The 21,427-nt window shown below is 46.3% G+C and overlaps 2 protein-coding genes across 4 annotated transcripts; one reads left to right on the top strand and one right to left on the bottom strand.

Moving 5' to 3' along the window:
• Positions 1-28: 28 nt before the first annotated feature.
• Positions 29-11,737, bottom strand: zgc:110045 (PCBP_like_KH domain-containing protein). 2 transcript variants are annotated; one of them, XM_030379461.1, is made up of 13 exons: positions 11,078-11,737; positions 7,694-7,807; positions 7,521-7,544; positions 7,216-7,248; positions 7,002-7,118; positions 6,688-6,819; positions 6,206-6,334; positions 5,734-5,820; positions 4,451-4,501; positions 3,906-3,981; positions 2,519-2,571; positions 1,604-1,773; positions 29-396 (listed from the first exon to the last, which is right to left on the bottom strand). In XM_030379461.1, the coding sequence occupies exons 2-13, from the start codon at positions 7,772-7,774 to the stop codon at positions 57-59; spliced, it is 1,293 nt and encodes a 430-aa protein (XP_030235321.1). In that variant the 5' UTR covers positions 7,775-7,807; positions 11,078-11,737; the 3' UTR covers positions 29-56. The 2 variants fall into 2 exon arrangements, 1 of the variants encoding a protein (XP_030235321.1); XR_003979686.1 differs by lacking the exon at positions 3,906-3,981 and having other exon boundaries at positions 114-396; positions 11,078-11,733.
• Positions 11,738-13,860: 2,123 nt separating this feature from the next.
• mocos (molybdenum cofactor sulfurase) lies at positions 13,861-21,139 on the top strand. 2 transcript variants are annotated; one of them, XR_003979679.1, is made up of 15 exons: positions 13,861-14,399; positions 14,477-14,566; positions 14,748-14,814; positions 14,929-15,588; positions 15,850-15,926; positions 16,059-16,258; positions 16,816-16,932; positions 17,032-17,433; positions 18,123-18,285; positions 18,391-18,478; positions 18,802-18,926; positions 19,161-19,250; positions 19,363-19,504; positions 19,657-19,761; positions 19,894-21,139. XR_003979679.1 is itself a non-coding variant. In XM_030379429.1 (15 exons), the coding sequence occupies exons 1-15, from the start codon at positions 14,288-14,290 to the stop codon at positions 20,002-20,004; spliced, it is 2,553 nt and encodes an 850-aa protein (XP_030235289.1). In that variant the 5' UTR covers positions 13,872-14,287; the 3' UTR covers positions 20,005-21,139. The 2 variants fall into 2 exon arrangements, 1 of the variants encoding a protein (XP_030235289.1); XM_030379429.1 differs by having other exon boundaries at positions 13,872-14,399; positions 19,161-19,254.
• The last annotated feature ends 288 nt before the right edge of the window (positions 21,140-21,427 follow it).

The following is a 21,427-nucleotide window of genomic DNA, read 5'->3' as shown; positions in this document are numbered from 1 at the left end:
CCCCCCCCCCCCCCCCCCCCCCCCCCCCCCCCCCCCCAACAATCCATGGCTAACAATTAATAGGGCGCAAACTTCTGCCTTTCAGACTTAGGCATCTTAGCCGTGTAGTGGGAGAGGCTCTGGGCTAGGCTGGAGGCAGCGGCCGGGTGCATGGTGAGCACGGGGAGGGACTTCATGCCGAGCAGGCTGGACACGGGCAGCGCGTAGTGCTGGCCCTGCATGGCGGCGAGCGCGGAGGGGGAGTGGACGCTAAGGGCCGAGGAGGGCGGCGCGCCCAGCATGGCCATGGAGCTAGGCGAGGAGACGGCCACCTGGGCACCCTGGGGGAAGCTCATGTTGAGGTCCATCGGGGCCATGGACGAGGCGGCCTGCATGGTGTACTTAGCCATCTCTAAGCTGGGGGGGGGGGGGGACAGCAGGCGAAGCGCGGGAGGGGGGAGGGGGGCGAGGTGAGAGGGAGGGGGGGGAGGTGAGAGGGAGGGAGGGGGGTGGGGTGAGAGGGAGGGGGGTGAGGTGAGAGGGAGGGAATGGGGGGGTGAGGTGAGAGGGAGGGGGGGGGGTGAGGTGAGAGGGAGGGGGGTGAGGTGAGAGGGAGGGGGGTGAGGTGAGAGGGAGGGGGGTGAGGTGAGAGGGAGGGGGGGGAGGTGAGAGGGAGGGAGGGGGGGGAGGTGAGAGGGAGGGGGGTGGGGTGAGAGGGAGGGGGGTGAGGTGAGAGGGAGGGGGGTGAGGTGAGAGGGAGGGGGGTGAGGTGAGAGGGAGGGGACGGGGGGTTGAGGTGAGAGGGAGGGGGTGAGGTGAGAGGGAGGGGGGTGAGGTGAGAGGGAGGGAGGGGGGGGAGGTGAGAGGGAGGGGGGTGGGGTGAGAGGGAGGGGGGGGAGGTGAGAGGGAGGGGGGTGAGGTGAGAGGGAGGGGGGTGAGGTGAGAGGGAGGGGACGGGGGGTTGAGGTGAGAGGGAGGGGGTGAGGTGAGAGGGAGGGGGGTGAGGTGAGAGGGAGGGGGGTGAGGTGAGAGGGAGGGGGGTGAGGTGAGAGGGAGGGAGGGGGGTGAGGTGAGAGGGAGGGGACGGGGGGTGGGGTGAGAGGGAGGGGACGGGGGGTGGGGTGAGAGGGAGGGGGGTGAGGTGAGAGGGAGGGGGGTGAGGTGAGAGGGAGGGGGGTGAGGTGAGAGGGAGGGGGGTGGGGTGAGAGGGAGGGGGGTGAGGTGAGAGGGAGGGGGGTGAGGTGAGAGGGAGGGGGGTGAGGTGAGAGGGAGGGGGGTGGGGTGAGAGGGAGGGGGGTGAGGTGAGAGGGAGGGGACGGGGGGTGAGGTGAGAGGGAGGGGACGGGGGAGTGTTGGAGAAGAGGGGGGGGCGGTGGAGGTGGGAGACAGTGGAGAGAAAAAGGGTGTGAGACAAAAAAAGGGGGAGAGGGGGGAGAAAACAAGTGAATTAATGGAGGAATGTTAGGTGTTAAAAACTACAGAAGTGAACATATGGATTGCCATGCTGTCAAGTAGAAAAGGAGCAGTGACCAGCAGCTAACTCAAGCCCAGCCCGACCGAGAACCAGGCTACTTTAAGTGTGGTTTGTGATGCGAGGCCAGGCGGAGAACGGGGGGGGGCTTACCTGGCGTTGATCAGATACTGAGCCACACTGATGCTGGTCGGGGAGCCCGTGATCGTGACTTGCCGCATGGGTGAGCCATCAGATGTGCTGGCTATCTTAATGTGGGCTCCAGAGACCTGGCGGATCTCATTGATCTTGCTGCCTTGTCTTCCGATTATGCAGCCAATGAACTGGGCAGAGCGGGAGAGTAAAAATAAGCCTGGTTCGACACACTATTTACAAAGCAGACAATTAGACAGTTGCCCCAGTGCCTGGATTAGACCTATGAATCAAACCGTAATGAGGGCACATATTGCTGTAAAACATTAATTTGACTTACGAGCGCTACTGGTTTTTTTTGTCACCATTTAAAAAACATGAAATGCAAACATTGACATTTGCATTCATGCACCATAATAAATGGGAGCCTGTTGGGTGTTAATGAATGACAGCATTTATTTAATCATGTTCAAAAGAGATTAAATAATCACTAGAAATAGATTTATACTGTCACTGTGACATTTAACAACACCTTGAATTAATGCTGTCTTTTTAATTGCAAACCTACACTGCATACCAAATTGCAAACGTTATAATGATATGTTATTGTTGTATATTATTGAAACTATTATACACAGTTAAATGATCCTAAACACCTAAAGAGACATTCTTTGGTGCAGCTTTGACCTGTAATGGCAATCTGTATATATTCCGTTTTTAAGGCCCCATTAAGTGTTATTTGTTTCTGAAAGGAAATCTGCAGAGCTTAATAGCACACTGCGTCTGTGTTGGACTGTTTTTGTTTATAAATCTACGGACGGCAGGGCTTGCTTCATTACCCGGGAGGGCAAGTTCGAGCTTCACAGGGAGAGATACCATTAAGGGGTGTCATGGTGATGTGCGTCTAAGTGGAACTCAGAAGGGAGGGTCACTCACATCGTTCGGTATGGCCAGCTCCTGTGAACTAGTCGGGGCGGAAGCATCGAATCCTGCAAAGCGAGACAGTGAAAAGTAACACCTGTGTTCGGCTAATGGATCTCATTGTTCGCTCTGACTTGGTTTATCTTTCTGTGGCTCTCGTTCCCCCGATGCACTCGGAATGATTACTAAAGAACATGCATTCGGTAAGCAGCAAAAATATCATGAACACACACAACAGGGCTCAATACACAAAGACCAATGGGGCACTTTGATAGCAAAACACAGCTCTTGTGTACCCCAAACAGCTTATCGAAATTACCTCTCAGGATTAAGAAAAGCTCTCTTGTGTTGCTTAGATAATCCAGAGTGCTGTCTCGTAGTTAGTAGTCATAGGAAGTTGAATTAGTTGTTGGATGTAGCGATGGGATGTTTGAGGATGGGAATAGGGGGGAGGGGGGGGGGGGGGGGGTGACAATGTTAGAATTAAGGGAGACATGTAGAAGAGGGAAAGGGAGGGAAAAGGGACATTTCAGGATTTATGAAGGGAATTGGGCAGACGGCATTGTGAATTTGGGGGTTTTAAGTACTGTAAGTGAGAAATTGGATGATATTTACAGGCTGAAAATATTCTTTCAATTTGTAGCACATTTCTATTTCAAACTGTTATCTTTTCTCTTTTTACAATTTGCAATCTTCTTATCATTGATATAGCAAATAACTGCAGAGGATAATACAATATTCTATGAAACGATTCACCCTCTCAAAGCTTTGGTCTCTACAAGCTACTTTGTGTGCTCTCAGATTTAATAGCAGCATCATGTAAGAGTACGTGATATATTATTTACTATCTATTTACAGCTCCAAGGGGGTGGTAAGAGAATTATCTAGAGGTTACCTATGTTTATAAAAATAAACGCTATTTGCATAATCGTTTAAACCCACAGGAGGCAGAATTGTTATTGTGACAATGTAAACAGACTTGGACGTCCTTGGACAGAAGGGGTTCAGTGATGGTGTGATTTTAAAAGGAAGCATATGTTTGGAGAGAGAGAGAGAGAGAGAGAGAGAGAGAGAGAGAGAGAGAGAGAGAGAGAGAGAGAGAGAGAGAGAGAGAGAGAGAGAGAGAGAGAGAGAGAGAGAGAGAGAGAGAGAGAGAGAGAGAGAGGGGGGGGGGGGGGGGGGAGAGAGGGAGAGAGAGAGAGAGAGAGAGAGAGAGAGAGAGAGAGAGAGAGAGAGAGAGAGAGAGAGAGAGAGAGAGAGAGAGAGAGAGAGAGACAGAGGGGTTAGATGGGAGGAGGGGGGAGAGAGAGAGAGAGAGAGAGAGAGAGAGAGAGAGAGAGAGAGAGAGAGAGAGAGAGAGACAGGGAGACATGGACTTCCCCAGGGATCCTTGGGTACGTACCAGGGAAGGTAGGGTTGCTCTGCCCAAGGGAGGGGAGGGGGATATGCTGCATAGCCAACTGGTGAAGCTTGGTCAACTGCAGGGTAGGAAGGAAGTTAGAGCTAACCAATCAAACTGGATTATTTCAGAGGCGCCCGAAAACTACAACAGAGAGCCAATCAGAGGGTCACAAACGAGATGGATGATTGTGTCACTGCGGAGAGATGTGCAGGTTTCAGATTTTCTCCGAAAGAATCAAGTTATTGTGGCAGTTCACGGTGAAAAGCACAGTGGTGTGTTGTTGTCTATGGTGGTGCGTAAGGGGCTGATTGTTCTGTATCATTAGAGGGTCAGTGTGGTGGTGTTTGTGACTAGATATGTGATCAATCAAAGCGTGCAGCAGCGGCTTGTTAGTGTTAGTAACGTCAGCAGAACAGGGAGTTCATCGGTCGTTCTTGCTGAGTAAGAGGGACACAGAGGGTGCGGTGGTAACTCGGGAGGAATGGGCAGGACTAGGTCATCGGGAACAGATGTAGAGTGGACCGCTCCACCAAACACACACTTACATCTTGATGGGGGAAGGCATACTGCCCCGGATGACCTGGGATGGCGAACGCCTGAGACACACACAAAAGAAATAAGAATGAATTGCTGTTATGATGACATTGATTTTTCTCATTCAGAACCGTTTTGCTCTTCTCGTTTCGTTTCATTTTGTCTCTGGGAGATTTGTAGCGCCACAAAAAGTATTACAACGAAGTCTACTGCTGAGTTTGACATCAATCAAATACCCCCCACTTCACAAGTCTAGCAATACAGCACGCCAGCATTTGTGAGCAGGTCGACCATTCTGTACCGTTTCATTACGGTTATGCTTTCTGCCGGCTGCTTCGTGCCGTAAATCTTGATTTAGCCTCAATCAGCTTACTATAAATCCTGCGATATGATAAGAATGCTGCACCAGTGGATTTCACTATGTCGAATATGTTTCTATATATATTACATTTGGATCTATTTACCGTGTTGCTTAACATTTCCTTATTGTGGTCGATTCTATGTAGGCTACATAATATGAGGTGTCTCACTGGTTATGTGTAAGGCTTAGAATGCCTACATGTTGTTAGACATAATATGGAGTAGCGTACATCAGAAGTAGTGCTGTCAAGCGATTAAAATAATTAATCGCGATTAATGTCATAGTTAACTATATTAGCGAGCAATCGTGATTAATCACAAATATTTTTTCTATGCTAAATATCCCTTGGTTTCTTTGTCCCATTAAATTTTCTCATTTTAATGCTCTTATCAACATCGGCTTGCCTTGTGCAAATGTTTTTTTATTGATAACAACATTGGCATTTACTGATCAAAACAGGACGATACAAAAAAAAGCCTATAGTGCAATTAAACGATGAACATACAAACATACTGCCTTGAACATAGCAGTCGGGCTACTGCTTCTTTGTTTTGAGCCAAAAAAAAATAAAAAACGTTAAAATTGGTTTGCGTTAACGCGTTAATAACGCGTTTAACTGACAGCACTAATCAGAAGCCAAGCCAGACACATCATCTTTTTCCTTGTAGCTGTGCTTCAAATTTAGAATTGATTGGTTGTTGTTTTTTTAAACTTCTATTTATCTTTTTACTACCAGAAGTCAGCAGAACTTGTGTTTCTGTTGTACTAAAATAGGAAGGTTTCCCTCTGGTGGTGAATACATATATGACATTCTGTTGGTCACCACGCAGCCAACACATCTAATTGATATTCGAGTTGACAGAGATCCTGGGGATTATGAGCTCTGAGGAAGCTGATGGGAGAGTAGTGTTCAGACAACGCAGGGATACTTACTGGTGCGCCGTGCTGCTGAGATAGTACCGCATGGCCTCCAGCCAGCCCCTTAGGACGGTATGGAATAGTAGCTCCCTTTGGGGGTGACTGGAGGATGAAATTAACCCACATTTTATATACTGCTGTAAATTACAGAGGGGAATAAACGCAGCCCCAGCTATTTTAGCAAGTAAGGGATTACATGCTTATTGACTTCATATTTTTGTTTCTATAAAGGGAGAGTTTACTAAATGTTATAGGACATTTCCCCCAAAAAGGGATAGAATTTAAAGAACGTTCTTTCGAAGAGAGAACGTCTTTCATAGGCAAAGCAGTTAATGCAACAACAACACAACGAATCAACATTCACACAATTAGCTACTGCACAAACCCTGTGGTTTGGTCGTTGTTGGTATGGGGTTTGGACAACTCTTTCACACTGCAGTGATTATAAAAGGGAGGATGACTACATTTTGCGGGGACATTCTGTTACCTCCAGCATGACGGAGCAGATGTGTCGCACACACTGGGTGATGGCCTGCGGAGCCCCGGAGATGGTGACAGCCCTCTCTGTTGAGTCGGGCAGCATGTCTCCTGCCACTTGCACCTGGGCACCCGTGGTCTGCAACAAGGCCACAGGAGCAGACCGCACAAGGGGAAGAAATGGGGAAAAAACACATCGAACACAAGGGGTAAGAAAGCCTTATTGGCATACATTTATATGACTTATTATGACCGATTTAGGCATGAAGGAAAGTTATGTCCCGACGTATTTAAGGACATAAACATAATTATTTAAAAACAAAATCATTATTATTTCAAGAAAACAAACGCATTTGGATAGGGAGCTAAAGTCGAGGATCATATTCTGTCACCGTGATTTTTTTGTTTGGGGAGAGTCATAAATCAATAAATCCATCCACAGGGAAATATAAAGTCGGATGACAGACGGGAGAAACGAGGAGCTGTGCATACCTCTCTGATCTCCTTGATCTTGGAGCCTCCTTTGCCAATCAGCGAGCCGCACTGACTCCCAGGGATCACCAAGCGCAGGGTGACAGGCGGCTTGCTCGTCACATTGCTGTTTGTCATCGCCGCAGTAATATCCTGTGGGAGGGTTCCGGAGTGGGAGAGAGCACAGGGCTTTCAGACGGCTTGCGCAGAGTTCACTTTCGTCTACCAATTCTTTCTTAAGTCATGCCTTAGCAAAATCCAGTCTTAAGCCACGGGGTGAATCCTGTGTTTGTTTGGGAGTGTAACGAGGGCTGTTTAGATGTTCTGCCACAGACCTCCTCGAACCTCTCGGCGATCATGGAGAAGGCCCTGAAGAGGCCCTCAGTGGGGCCTGTGATGGTGACGATCCTCTCCGGGGACGACCCTTCAGAGATGTTGATGCGAGCTCCACTCTGGAATAACAATGAACCAATTAAAACGCCTGACTTGGAATGTTTTGGGGCTTTTATTTTGGTGTAATTGGTGCCTATTGCCGGATAATGAACATGCCTCCTCTCTCATCTTCTTCACCGTTTCTCCTTTCTGGAAGAATTGAAGAAGACATAAATCAGACGCTTCATGGCACCATGTCATTTATGGGATGTCGATATGAAAGTAATGAACGAGGGCGGCTTTTCACCAGCCAATGAATGTTAGTTTGACAAATAATGAATTCATTTAATCATAATTATTAGACAGTTGTTTGACAGTCAGATTGTATTGACAGTCATCCTTTGTGTAAACCAGAGATGATCCAAGTATTCTCAAGAACTGTGACAACAACAGGGTTGGACAGAATAATCAAATTCCAGTACCTTTCCAATGATGCTGCCCACTTCCTGTGAATAGAGATGAGATTGAAAAAAGCATGATTATACGGCAGCACAAAAAAGGCATGTCTTATTATCTGAGCCGCTGATGGGATTCGACCCGTTTAGAATGAGTCGTTCATAAAATGGGCAGATTGAAACTAAACGTTGTCACAAACCTTCCCGTGCATTAAGAGCCTCAGGGTGAGTGTGACGTTGGGGCCCGCCTCCGGTCCCTGCAGCTCCTCCATATCAGACATGTCCTCTGTTTCTCAGTCGTTAGCGTTAACACTCTGCAAAGAGCGGGAGACAGAGCCGAGAAATGAACCACCGCCATCACCAGAGTTTAGAGGACGGCTCACTCGAGGCTCAATACATTAGCATCTTGATGCAATCACCCCCTGCGAAGGGGAAGCAACGTTCTCTTCCATATTGCGTATTCCAGGCGGGGGGATGTGAGGACACTCTGTGAGTGCCCTTGGGGAGTCGTACTGTATTAACATGCTCCCATGACACTCGAACAGTGAAAAGTTTGCTTTGTCAAAAGAGTGAGCGCGTGCGCTCCACTTCTCATAAAGTGAGGCTCTCTATGTTTCGATGTGTTCATGGTGTGTTGCTGTGTGTGGTCAGAGACACAGCGAGCTATGATTTCCATATGGAGTTGCCAGCGCTACGTGTGACTCTGTGATGACCCTCGATACTAAGGCAATGGAACAAAATAGGATCATCATTTATTTATTGAGAGCAAGCTATTTTCCTCATCCTATAGGTACCAACCATCCTTTTTCACACCTCACACCTGTTTGATTACTTTCGTCTCCCCGCGGTTTTGTCGGTGTGTGAAAGAAGTACCCGTGTTATACGTTCAGCGACAGGGATTCCTGACCTCAGACATAAAGAAAGACACCGTTCCCCAGGGAACGGGGAGCAAGTGAGAACTGCTTCCGGATATAACAACATAAACCACACAGAGGTCTCACTGTGTGAATGACACCATGTTTCAGGGATTAAGACGAAGGACGGGGTCTGTGGGTGTAAGTGTTGAGGGGTGGCTGCCGTTAGCGAACTCGTTCAACAGATGGCTGCGTTACTTAAAGGGCTTTACATCGCAACGTCACACCGCAATGGCCGTCGCCATTTTGGAATGTCATTCATTATGTTAGTGCTTTTTTGGTCATTGTTAATAATTAATCGTGAAATTATTTGTCATTATGGGGAAACTGCGACAGGGTTTCTCCAGTGAAATGTGGCACAATGTGTGTTGATGTAGGGTTATACAGGACCACAACTGTGCTGATTCCTCTACATTTTTCATGAGGAATTCTGATGTACAAGCCCTATTACATTAAAGGGTTAGCAGGCAGCTTATAAACATTCATGTACTATGGGGTCAATAAAAAATGGTGTTAAAGCAGACCCTGCCAAACCAATACTTTCAATTTGCATATGATTATTGGGAAATAAACAAATAAAATAGAAAACTGTGTTGGTCTGGATTCATTTGCCACTTGATTTATGGCTACATTAATTGCGTCTTGATGTTCTAATTCGGCTGAATCGACTTCTTCCCAAATTAGCGAGAGAATTTATAGCCGAACACGAATTACACAAATTCTTCCAGGAACCGGGATGATGCAATCTGGGGATACACCATTGGTGGAGGGCACTGCGGTGTGGCCATTTAATCCTCCAAGCAATACAATCACTCTATCTTTCGTGTAATGATATCATATCTGACCTTTAACTCTATAAAATACTCAAGCAAACAATGAACAATGAATTCCCTATCCCCATTCCACATCTAAAAAACCGACCACTAAAGTGGCCAAAGCATGGCCCACGTGATTATATTTGATAAACGGCAATACAATTAAGAGCTGTGTATGTGTCCTTTCTTTGCAGCAAACGGATGACATTTAGCCATGGTCAAATAAAATATTAATAACATGCTTTTTACATTAGTAAATTGCGACGGAGAATGAAATGGAAGTATATGTACAAGGCCATTTGCACCTGGTCAATATCCTCTGATTTAACTGCACCTTATGACATTGCCCACACTGCTATCTGCCAGACCGCATTTTATTGAACACTCTCTCACCCTCTGTGCAATGATGACAATCCAGTTATAGCCAATAACTACAAGAGATTTTATGAGCGTTTATGTGTGTGTGTGTGTGTGTGTGTGTGTGTGTGTGTGTGTGTGTGTGTGTGTGTGTGTGTGTGTGTGTGTGTGTGTGTGTGTGTGTGTGTGTGCGTCTTTGTATGTGTGTGTGGGTGGGTGTGTGAACAAATATGACGAAGATGTTAGTACATTGCTGTTACTAATACAATGCCACAGAATCGTAATCACAGTTACTTCCTAACTTCCTAACTTACAGTTCGGTGGCATTCACCCCCAACTGAATGTATGTATGTCTGTCTGTCTGTCTGTCTGTCTGTCTGTCTGTCTGTCTGTCTGTCTGTCTGTCTGTCTGTCTGTGTGTCTGTGTGTCTGTGTGTCTGTCTGTCTGTCTGTCTGTCTGTCTGTCTGTCTGTCTGTCTGTCTGTCTGTCTGTCTCAGTACAAGGTTAGGGTAAAGGGAACCCTCATCCTAACATTGCCGTGGTGGCCTAATCCTATAGAGCAGGATTTGTTTAGATAATACTAAAACCCTTTTGACCCATTTCTGTCACCCCTGGCACGTCAGCATTCGCTCAAGACTTCCGAACAAAACAAGGACCACCAAACATTAGCCCATGATGACCACACTGAACTGAACACACTTGATGCAATGCAAGGAGACACACACTCGGGCAATAAGTAGAACAATAACCCTGAGCTGAACAAAGAAAGAGTTTTCCGTGAATATATTTTGGCAAATAATATCTTCTAATACCCCATTAGTGTAGTTCTCTGTTATTGTATCAAGGCCCTTAGGAAGCACAGCGGGTAAACATTTATCATTTGTCTAGCCATACGATTTCTTGTTGGGCATAACAAAACCAATACATTTGAGGAAATAATCTACTATTAGAGCATGATACATAGCGATGTAATTCAGTAAAATTAGACATGACCACATTTTTCCAGTTATCAATGGTACCATTGATAACTGGAAAAATGTGTTCATATCTAATTTTAGATTTCGACATAGCCATGGTGACCTGAATGGAAGAGTACTATCATCTCCAAATGTGTACTACACACATTTAAGTAGAGAATACAGTGGAAATGTTTATGGAGCATTCATTCATTAATTTGCTAGTGCAAACTAGAAAGGGACAAATATGTCCTTTCTGGTGGCTGTCGGCCCTGCCACCCTTTCAACCATATTTTTGGACTATACCAAATGCACAATGACCCCATAATAAAGCAACGCATTGCTCATATCTTGCAGAAGAATTACACATTCATATATATATATATATATATATATATATATATATATATATATATAAGAATCCTATTCTGGTCTTTCAACAACGGAAACAGGATCAGTTAGGCGCCTGATCCTTTAAATCTTGAATGTGGCTGCAGGGGCCTGTAATACACCAAGAATGAGAAGCATAAAAAGTACCAACCTCCTCCTCCTTCTCAACTTCTCGTATCCTTCTCCGCCTCTCCTGGCTGCCGTATCTTCTGAGCGAATGTTCTTCACCTTTCAGTCCGTCGCTCGCTGCGAACGGTCTGCCCCCTCTTTTGTTGTTGGCTTCTGCCACCGAGTGTGGCCAGATGGCTCCCAAATGCCCTCGGAGGGCGGCTGGAGCAGGGCTGGCTTTGCTATTAGTCCCTCAGCTTAGCCCCGGTGCTAAGCCCCTACACAGGGCAAGTGAACCCGCATCCCTCGCCTTAATGCTCCCTGTCAGCTCCACGCAGGAGGCGTTTCCTCTCCGGGCGCCCGAGGCCGGAGGGCAGAGCGAGGGAGACTCTCTCTGCTCTGGGCGCCGGCCAGCATGGATGACCGGGCTACAGTTACACTTTACAGCACACGCACACAAACAGACGCACACACATTCAGAGGTGCCTTTAAAGAAAAAACAATCGAGAAAAAAAAGGTTGCAATCGATGCACTGCTTCAAGGGAAGCACTGCTGGATGATCACAGGGAAGAAAAGGATGTGAACTTTTGGAAGGAAAGAAGGAAGATCACGTGTAACTGTGTGACAGACAACCCAGCATGACCGCTGTGCTGATCACCAGGTTCTCAATGAACTTCCTGTTTCAACAAAGTCTGCTTTCCCCTTTAATTTTTTTAAGAATAAATCCCTCTGTGTAAAAATCCTCATTTCTTTTGCACAAGACAGCCTTGGGCACTAATTGAGAAGAAAAAGCTGGGGGAGGGGGGGGACCAGGGGACACTGTGATGTCTGAGGTGTTCAGTTTTGTTCAGCACAATGTCTTCATGGGGTGCTCTGGCCCCTCTCTCCCCAACACGACCCCTCCCCCAACGTCAAGGCCTTCGGCCCCAGCCCTTAATGAGGCCATCGCGGATACAATACAACCCCTTCTGCGCAGAAACATGTATTCAGTCTGCCTCCCACATTGTAAGGGGAAATGGTTCAGCCAAGCATAAGTGGCATATTTAATTACTTTTCACTGCGTTGCACGCAGACAATGCTGGCTGCTGTGGGGCCATGGCTGGCAGAAGATGACCCCCAGACCCAAGAAGAGCCCAAACAGAAGCTGTCCCTATAGGGGTCTATAATCAATACCCTTCATTAGACACTCAATGTGTTAAACAGTTGATGGTGGTTACAGTATGCTTGGAATCATAGATCCAGAGGACTGTGGCTCTATGTGTGTCTGAGTTAGTGTGTGTTGGTGTGTGTGTGTGTGTGTGTGTGTGTGTGTGTGTGTGTGTGTGTGTGTGTGTGTGTGTGTGTGTGTGTGTGTGTGTGTGTGTGTGTGTGTGTGTTTGAGTGTGTGTGTGTGTGTGTGTGCATGCGTGCAAATGCGATATTTTGGTAGGCCCAAATTCTTTTTTTCTTTGGTCTTTTTAAAATACTGTTAGCCATGTGAGACAACATTATGTGGTTCCATCTTTTTGTACAAAGGATTACACCATTTGGGATTATATTTAAACCCGGATTAGAATACATTGATTACCCACAGAGGGGCACCGTTAATTTAAAGTAATTATGTTATTATAAATGTTACAAAGGCAGTTGTAAAGGACATCCACAACTTAAAATCAACGCTCACTTACATTAGTGGAGAATAGCTTATCAGAAATAAGTAATTGGAAAGTATGTGTTCGAAATTGAAAATATGCAGAGTTGATTGGGCGATTGTGAAGAGGGGAATTAGTTAGCATAGTATTATGATTGCTCCATAGCTGGTCCGCAAGACTTGTGCTACTATTCTCTCCTCTGTTTTTTCATACACTTCCAGACGGGCGATGGTAGGCAATCCCTACGGTACATATGGGAGTAAATGACTGAGGTTTAGAAGAAGTACAAGTCATATCTGCCCTACATGTTTTAAACCAGTGAGGAAAAGGCAAGGAAAAGGCAGCTCAGGGCCCTATTCCAAGGGAATTCCATTTGTCTTTTATGACAATCCTTTGTTAGGGGCTCCTTAACACATCTTTATCTTCGTCTATCTTTCAGTTCAGTTATATGTTAAGGTTAACTAAGTATTGTCACAATTAAAGCTAAATGTTAAACGCTGAATTAATGTATTTACCACATGGAGTCATAAAGGAGACATTATCTGGCCCATAGGAAGGAAAGGTCAACAAAGGACTACACCCAGAGGGGCATTCCCGTGTCCCTCATTTACGCCATTTGCTGATCCAGAGATGTACCCGGGCAGCGAAGGAGAGAGAAAGGCGCCCCCTGCGGTCTGTCTCTCACTTTGCCTACACTAACGAAAAGGTAAAAGGTAACTAGTTAATACGACACTTAGAGTCAAACACTGCCTGCTTCATGAATGTATTTCACAACCACATACAGTTGTTGTCAATTGTTGGAATGCATGCTTATTGTCTTAGTAGATTGTCATTGTGCCTGTGTAGTCATATCTTTCTTTGATTATACATGGCTCATCGTGTGGTTCATTATTTATTATGGTTTATTATCTCTCTTTTTAATCAGTTTAATTAATAAAGTTGATCACGTTTGATCAACTTTACTACGTTTGATCACGTAGTATTTTACCACCCTCCATATGATATTACTGTAATGTTTAAGATGTAACTCCTTTACACTGTTATGTACTGAGAATTCAGAGGAATTGCTTATTAATGGGGAACTGGGATGGGGGACACGGAGGTGTCAGAGTGCGATGCATAAAGAGTTGTGATTGTAGTGCACCGTCAGTGCATGTAGGTGGAAGCCACACCGTTTGAGAAAATAACCTGTAGCCTGATGCCAGATCAGGAACTCATTGCAAACCAACTCAGGTTTCGTGTTTACTTCTGTTCAAGTGATAATAACGTCTTTATCTCTGAAACCTTGTCCTTGTCGACCTCTCGTATTTTGTTTAAGTGTTATAGTGTATAGTGTTTATCCACAACATACACTGCACACGGAACACAGCCGGTTGAGGTCTACCCCAGTGTAGAGGCATAGGCTACATATGTTAAAAGTTGTCCCTTTACGCAACCTATTGGCCATCATTGATTTAAGAAGGTATGCGAGGAAAACTGTTTCGACATGATCTTGGTCAAACCCAGGTTTCGCCGTTGTATCAACGTGGACATTGACCTGACCGAGTTGGCTTGACACACTCTCCTCAAATGGTTGTCAAAACACAAGGAGTTCAACTTGCGAAGCGGCAATAACGTATGCAATGGAGTTCAGAAATCTCTGCTCTCTTGAGACTTTCAGGGACATTTGCAGTCCCAGTGGTTATTCGGAAAACTTGGAAGACGTGATCAAAAATGAGTTTACCAGGATTAAAGGTAATTTGCGTGCTATAAAGTGGAGCGTGTTCTGGGGGACTCTGCGTGTTTAAAGCCTGTCTGGTGTTTCCATGCAGGAGTCACCTACCTGGACCACGCAGGCGCAACTCTGTATCCCGAATCAGCAGTGAGGGAGTTTTGTCTCGACATTTCAAAGAACGTATATGGTAAGAAAAGTTGAGTTGTAGCCATGTACTCTTTATGCCACACTATGTTATTAAATATTGTCCCATGCGAAACTATGACGTTACCCAAAATACGTGGTTACCAGTATACCCCCACAAATCACTATTTCAGATTTACTTGATCTTTGATGTGTGTTTACATGTTTACCATATTTACACACAGGAAACCCCCACAGCCACAACCCCAGCAGTACATTAACCCATGACACTGTTGACCGTGTCAGATACAGGTGGGACTACAACCTGCTCACCAGATCACTAACTTTGTTTGCATTGCATTTGCACTGGGTTAACTATGCAAACAGTCACATGATACGACCCCCCCCCCCCCCCCCCCCTGACAGGATACTGCAGCACTTCAACACCACCCCTGAGGAATACTCCGTCATCTTCACCTCCGGAAGCACAGCGGGCCTGAAGTTAGTGTCGGAGGCCTTTCCGTGGAGCGCCCCAACTGCCACCGAGCCAGGCAGTCTATTCTGCTACCTGACCGACAATCACACCTCCGTGGTCGGCATCCGCGGCCCGGCCTCAGCGCAGGGGGCTCTCCCGATCCCGGTGTCCCCCAGCGAGGTAGAGGGCCGGGCGAGGGCCGGAGTGGAGGGCGTGGGGGGTCATGACGGCCCCGCTGCCTGTCAGACGCCACACCTGTTCTGTTACCCCGCACAGAGCAACTTCTCTGGCAGGAAGTACCCCCTGGGTCATGTGCGGGGCATCCGGGCCAGACGCCTCTACCCGGCGTGCGACCACCCCGGCCGCTGGTTCGTCCTGCTGGACGCCGCCGCGCACGTGGGATGCTCCCCGCTGGACCTGCAGAGCTGCGCCGCCGACTTTGTCCCGCTCTCCTTCTACAAGATGTTTGGCTTCCCCACGGGCCTGGGGGCGCTGCTGGTGCGAAACCAGGCCGCGGCCCGCCTGAAGAAGTGCTATTTCGGCGGGGGGACAGCAGCTGGCTACCTGGCTGGGGAAGATTACTTTGTGCCCACAGCGAACGTCTGTGACAGGTGATGAGAATTAAGTAAACACACAGACACACACACACACACACACACACACACACACACACACACACACACACACACACACACACACACACACACACACACACACACACACACACACACACAAACGGCTGCACCATATGGGTAGCTCTTAGCTATGGAAACATCGTTTCCCTTTTTATTTGCTTTGAATGCATTCAAGTGTTTATTAATGTATTTTTAACATTTTATTATAATTCGTTTTTTGATTTCTACAAACTAAAGGTTTGAAGACGGCAGTGTTTCTTTCTTGGACATTATTGCCCTGAACCACAGCTTTGATGCCCTGCAGAGGATCACAGGTAGGAAGAAGGAAGCTAGACAGATGGGAGGAGGGAAATGGATCTGTAAACACAAACAGGCCTTGAAGTGTGTGTTTATAATCAGCGTCGAGGATACTCAAACAGCCCCTTCTCTGTATCCGCTGTCTTCAGGAGGAATGGACCACATCCAGCCGCACGCCTTCGGCCTAGCACGCTACACTCACATGCTGCTCTCCAGTCTTTGCCATGGTAACGGGCACCCCGTGGCTCAGATGTACACCCAAGGCCAGTTTGACAGTCCAGACACACAGGGGGCTATCCTCAACTTCAACCTGTTGGACTGCCGTGGACACATAATTGGTTACTCCCAGGTGCAGTTTGTTCATTTCATTCTTATTTTTTCCCCTGTCAAAATAAAATCATTAATGCAAAATACATTCTGTTATGCCGTTGCCGTCCTAATATCAACAATACAAGTTTTCAATTCAATAGGGCTTGTATTCTGCACTAGAATGCATAATTTTTTTAATATCAGGTTGACTCAAGACAATGTGAACATACCAAAACAAAGGCTAATAAAAACGTGTTTTTTCCATGTCCCGCATGAGAAACACTGGCAGTTTCAAACAACACCGTCTTCCCGTAATGACAGAATATTTAAAGATTCATTCCTAAACATTGACCCAAAGACCATTACCACAAACACAATGTCGAACATTCTAATGCTCACAAAAGTTGCGGCAGTCTCATGATGTGGCTTTGCGATATGCACGTCTGATAAAGTCGTTCGATTGAGGTTAGCTGGCAGCATTGATTATTTGTCTGGATTCGGATGTCTGTTTGTTTACATTTGGGGATTATGGGTATTATGTTTGAATACTCAATGCTAATTAAGAATCGAATGGGCTCATGTTTACACTGACTTCAGGTGGATAAACTGGCCAGTCTTTACAACATACATTTGCGCACGGGATGCTTCTGCAACACCGGGGCCTGCCAGCACTTCCTGGATATCACCGATCAAGAGGTGAAAAACAATCTCAAGGTGAGAAAAAACAAAATAGGATTTCGGGTGAAATGGAAGTCCAATTTTAAAAAAATCAAATATGGTTGTAGATGTGATTGTGTTCTCTTCTCGTGCCAGGCCGGCCATGTCTGTGGAGACAGCATAGACCTGGTGGACGGCAAGCCCACAGGCTCCGTGCGCGTCTCCTTCGGCTACATGTCGACCTTCGACGACTGTCAGACCTTCCTGAGCTTCGTTGTGGACTGCTTTGTCGAGAAGCCGCCCCGAGTGGACCGAGTGAGGCTCGAAAACCTACGACAAACAAAGACTGGGCCTTGTGGAAACTCGCATCAGAAACGTTCAATTAAACTGTCGGCCAATGGCGGCATTAAGCAGGAAGTTGAAACGCGCAGACCAGCAGAACCATCACTGGAGGGATGTGTACGACCAAGTAGCGCTGTAGACACGACCCTCCCGAAGAACCCCTACACACTGACCCACATCTACATCTACCCTGTCAAATCGTGTGCGGCATTTGAGGTCTGTGTCCACCACATCTTTCACAGAATGCCAACACATGAAACTAGTTGTGTGTATAAGTTATACATGCAGCGCATTTTCATGTTGCCAGTGTAAGATTTACCACTACATAATTGAAAGTCATCAATGACGTTGAATCCTTATTCTCAATGAATCGTCCCTCCTACTACATGAAGCCACCTCCTTAATCCAATCCGCTGCTGGCCCCACCCACTTTTAACCCAAAGTGAGACCCATCTGATGACAATGTATAAATTAGGTTTTAAGCATGTAATAACCCTTCACGTATAGGATCCTGACCTTTGTGACAACAACGTATACACTGCTAGAGCAGTGTCGGCAGATGTACTTTAGAGGCTTTACGATGTGTGACATCATATTATGTGCAGGATGTAGGATGGGCCTCCAACATTGCCATCCGAGACACTGATGTGCTGTAACAGTACAATCATAACCGTGCATCTATCAGCAGTTTCTGCTGTTGGCTCCATTAACCAACCGCTGAGCTACGGCACCGACCGACGGCCGATGCTGCGGCGAAGTCTCCAGTCCCGAAATGATGTTTCTCCCGTCCTGTCAGGATCAGAGCGAGGATGGATGTGTTTCATTATAGGAATGCCACGAACAGCATGGAGTTTCAACGATTTTCTACCATCTATCCTTTCTTTTCTTCCTTTTTTGTTTGCCAGGTGTGCGACTGGCCGCTGGGAGCCTCCGGGCTGCTGTTCGACCGGAGCTGGATGGTGGTCAACGGCCACGGGGTCTGTCTGAGCCAGAAGAGGGAGCCGCGCTTGTGCCAGATCCTACCGCGGGTCGAGCTCCCCCTGGGGCAGCTGTCACTGAGCGCACCAGGTCAGGGCGTGCACTGGGGTCGTACCCCGACACGAAACGTTTGACAAACAAACCACTGCCTCTGCTCCTGTCCCTCAATGCTGTGTGATTGAACTCTGCCTGTAGGGATGGAGAACCTTTCGGTACCGCTGGAAAGCGCAGCTACGTTGAAGACAATTCAAAGGGTGTGTCAAAGCAAAGTTTGTGGTGACAGGTTAGTTGGCCTTTTCTAAATGTGTGGTATTTGATATAATATTTGTGACATAACATCACACAGCATTAGTCTTTCAACTGATTTGAAGCAATTTAGCTTTCCGTTTGCTAAATTTGCTCTGAAGAATAGAGAGCCGAATTATTTACAAAAGAAGTGCAGTATTTACTGCTCTTTTCTGCCATACTTTTCTGACACAAGTCCAAAGTAAAGGGACTATAATGACGTTCTGAAGGTACATGTTGTGCCCTGGAAAACCCATCTGAGGGCCAAATGATCCTCATAGAATCTGGGACACAATATTCACCGACCTTCTCCTCTTCCAGGGTGGAGACAGTGGACTCCGGGGACGAAGCCGCGACGTGGCTCTCCGACTTCCTGGGACAGCCCTGCCGTCTGATACGACAAAGTCCTGATTCTATCCGAGGAGGGCAGAAAAGATTGAACACAGGTAAAACTACAAAAAGCTTATCAAAAGCTTGGTGTCAGATCCACTACATTTTAAGTTTTGATTTAGTTTTACTTACAAATGGTTTTGTATTGATAAAGAGAACTGATGTAAAATCAGTTGTTGCTCATTTTATTCCATTTCTTTGAAATCGCTGTGATGTACTAAAGTGAAATATGGGAACGACTGGACTGCATCGAATAATTGTGGTAATGCACGCTGTTGCCCTTTCCGCAGCCTCCACTGCTGTGCTTTCCCTTGTGAATGAAGCTCAATATCTCCTGATCAACCAGGCCAGCGTGGACCTCATCCAGGAACAGATTCGAAGCAGGTTAATTTGGTTTTAACACAAAATAAGTTTTTCAATGCTCTGAGATTAACAACAAATGGAAATGGATATGCCGTCTTCCACGTTCTGTGTCCGCTGTTTGCCGAACAGACAGGAATCCTCGGAAGACGGCCAGCCTCTCGAGAGACAGGATCTCATCAGCCGCTTTCGAGCCAATTTGGTCATTGCTGGAGTGGAGCCATTCGAAGAGGATTCTTGGTCGCAGCTGATCATCGGAAACGCTCAATTTCTTGTGAGCTGACGCATCTGATTGCATTTAATGAATGAATGACAGAATGAATCGATGGTTGTGGGGCTGCATGGATACATGACAAAAAACACAAAAGATGAATCCAATACAACAAGGGCTTCCATAGTGCGCTTATGTGCTTCTTAAACACTAAGGTTGGAGGTCGATGTGGAAGGTGCCAGATGATCTGCGTGGATCAGGACACTGGGGCTAAGAGCAAGGCTCCTCTTCTGGCTCTCTCAGCCTGCCGCTCGGGGAAGGTTGGTCCAAACCGTCCCTACTTGATTATACAGCCACGTGCACAATGTGGCGTGCATCTACAGACAATGGCTTTTGCATAATGTGTGTGTGTGTGTGTGTGTGTGCTTCTGTGATTTCTTTATTTTCTCTAGCTGACCTTTGGAGTGTACCTTAGCCGTCAGGTTCAGGGAGACTCCCCCTCAGCCCGGACTCTCTCTGTCGGCTCTGCTGTACTGCACAGAACTTTGGATCTCTCCTTGTGATTGTGTTGTCCGAATATTTATTTGCATATGTCTTTTCACTGTAACCACTTCAAACTTTCTCCTGCTGGCAGAGTCCTAGAAAATAAGGGTTTCTTTGCATGTACATTTTGCTAATTCTAGCCACTTGTTTTTGTCAAGTCACAGAAACTAAATCATTGATCATGCACACACAAGTCCCTCTCACGTCGTAGGTGGTTATAAGAACACTCCGCACGAGGAGTTTTTTTATCAATCAATCATTACAGCTAGTTCAAACCATTGACAGAGTCAAAAGGTGGACTTGCTAGTTGACTTCTGAATGAAGTCATGTAAGGACATGTAGGCTATTTTTACATTGTCAAATCACGTACTAAGTTAAATTATATTCAGAAATAAACTTCTAAAAAAGGTTTTGCCGATCAACAATTATCGAACAAACATAAAAGTATTTATATTGAGCTGTCGCAGAATGTTCCACATGCTGTATATCTTTATTTCTGCAACAGATATGTCCGTTTTCAAGGGAATTCCACTTTTGTTTACGCTTGGTGGGTCTCTGAGAAGGAAGAAATAGCTCATTACTGTCCTTGTATAATTCACGGTAGGCAAAGAAATGCAACAGTTTCTAAAAGGTTTTGTGTGCAATGGACACTGCCTGTCTAGGCAGTCTACAGTTTCATTATCCCGGTGGGAAATTCTGGAACCTGTTGATCTGTCTATTACTCTCTGCATATCCGATTGTGAAACTGAGTCAAAACCTCATCTCCGGGTGTTCTGGAACAGGATGCCCCCAAAAATTATAATTTAAATCCACAAACAACATATGTGTAATCCAGGGCATAAAAAGACTGGGACCAGAAAATAATGAATTTCCCTCCATTGAGCAGTAGCACCGAGATCGTTCATTGGCCTTCTGCATGCACCACCGCGACCACTGACATGCCATGGTACATGCCGTTCAGGAACGGCACGTGCCGTTCAGGTGGAACGCTAACTGCCATTCAGGAACGGTAACTTCCCTTACCAACAATGACACCAGCACGCCCAGCCTCCTCCGTATAATTTCAAGACAAGTATTGCCGTAAATGTAAAGCTATATATATTTGGTCTTTATTGACACCATATCACACTCCATAAATAAAGGGATTCATATGTTTCTCTTGTCCGTTCTGTTGTTAGGATATGTGTGATCTGTTTGTTGTTGCTTTTGAAATGACAGATGCTTTTGAAAACAGCCGGACGCTCATTTAAAATGGTAATTACCAGTTTATACTGGCACCTACCGTTTTTCCACTGGCATGCCACTCATGTAAAATGGTAATTACCAGTTCATACTGGCACCTACCGTTTTTCTACTGGCATTCCACTTATGTAAAATGAGAAGTACTACGGATGTGCATTTCTGGCAAAAAATACTATTCAATATTCGCTGAGAAGTATTTGA

Source organism: Gadus morhua, chromosome 15, assembly GCF_902167405.1.
Source record: "Gadus morhua chromosome 15, gadMor3.0, whole genome shotgun sequence".
Lineage (NCBI taxonomy): Eukaryota > Metazoa > Chordata > Actinopteri > Gadiformes > Gadidae > Gadus > Gadus morhua.
This window is presented reverse-complemented; position numbering and strand designations above follow the sequence as displayed.

Excerpts from the sequence above, each read along its gene's own strand:
- zgc:110045 (XM_030379461.1), bottom strand. The coding sequence starts at position 7,774 with ATGTCTGATATGGAGGAGCTGCAGGGACCGGAGGCGGGCCCCAACGTC. Across the intron at positions 6,335-6,687 it reads AGATCAAGGAGATCAGAGAG|ACCACGGGTGCCCAGGTGCA; the intron begins GTATGCACAGCT and ends GCCTTGTTGCAG. Across the intron at positions 3,982-4,450 it reads ATGCCTTCCCCCATCAAGAT|TTGACCAAGCTTCACCAGTT; the intron begins GTAAGTGTGTGT and ends CCTACCCTGCAG.
- mocos (XM_030379429.1), top strand. The coding sequence starts at position 14,288 with ATGGAGTTCAGAAATCTCTGCTCTCTTGAGACTTTCAGGGACATTTGC. Across the intron at positions 16,933-17,031 it reads AGGTGAAAAACAATCTCAAG|GCCGGCCATGTCTGTGGAGA; the intron begins GTGAGAAAAAAC and ends TTCTCGTGCCAG. Across the intron at positions 17,434-18,122 it reads AATCGTGTGCGGCATTTGAG|GTGTGCGACTGGCCGCTGGG; the intron begins GTCTGTGTCCAC and ends TTTGTTTGCCAG.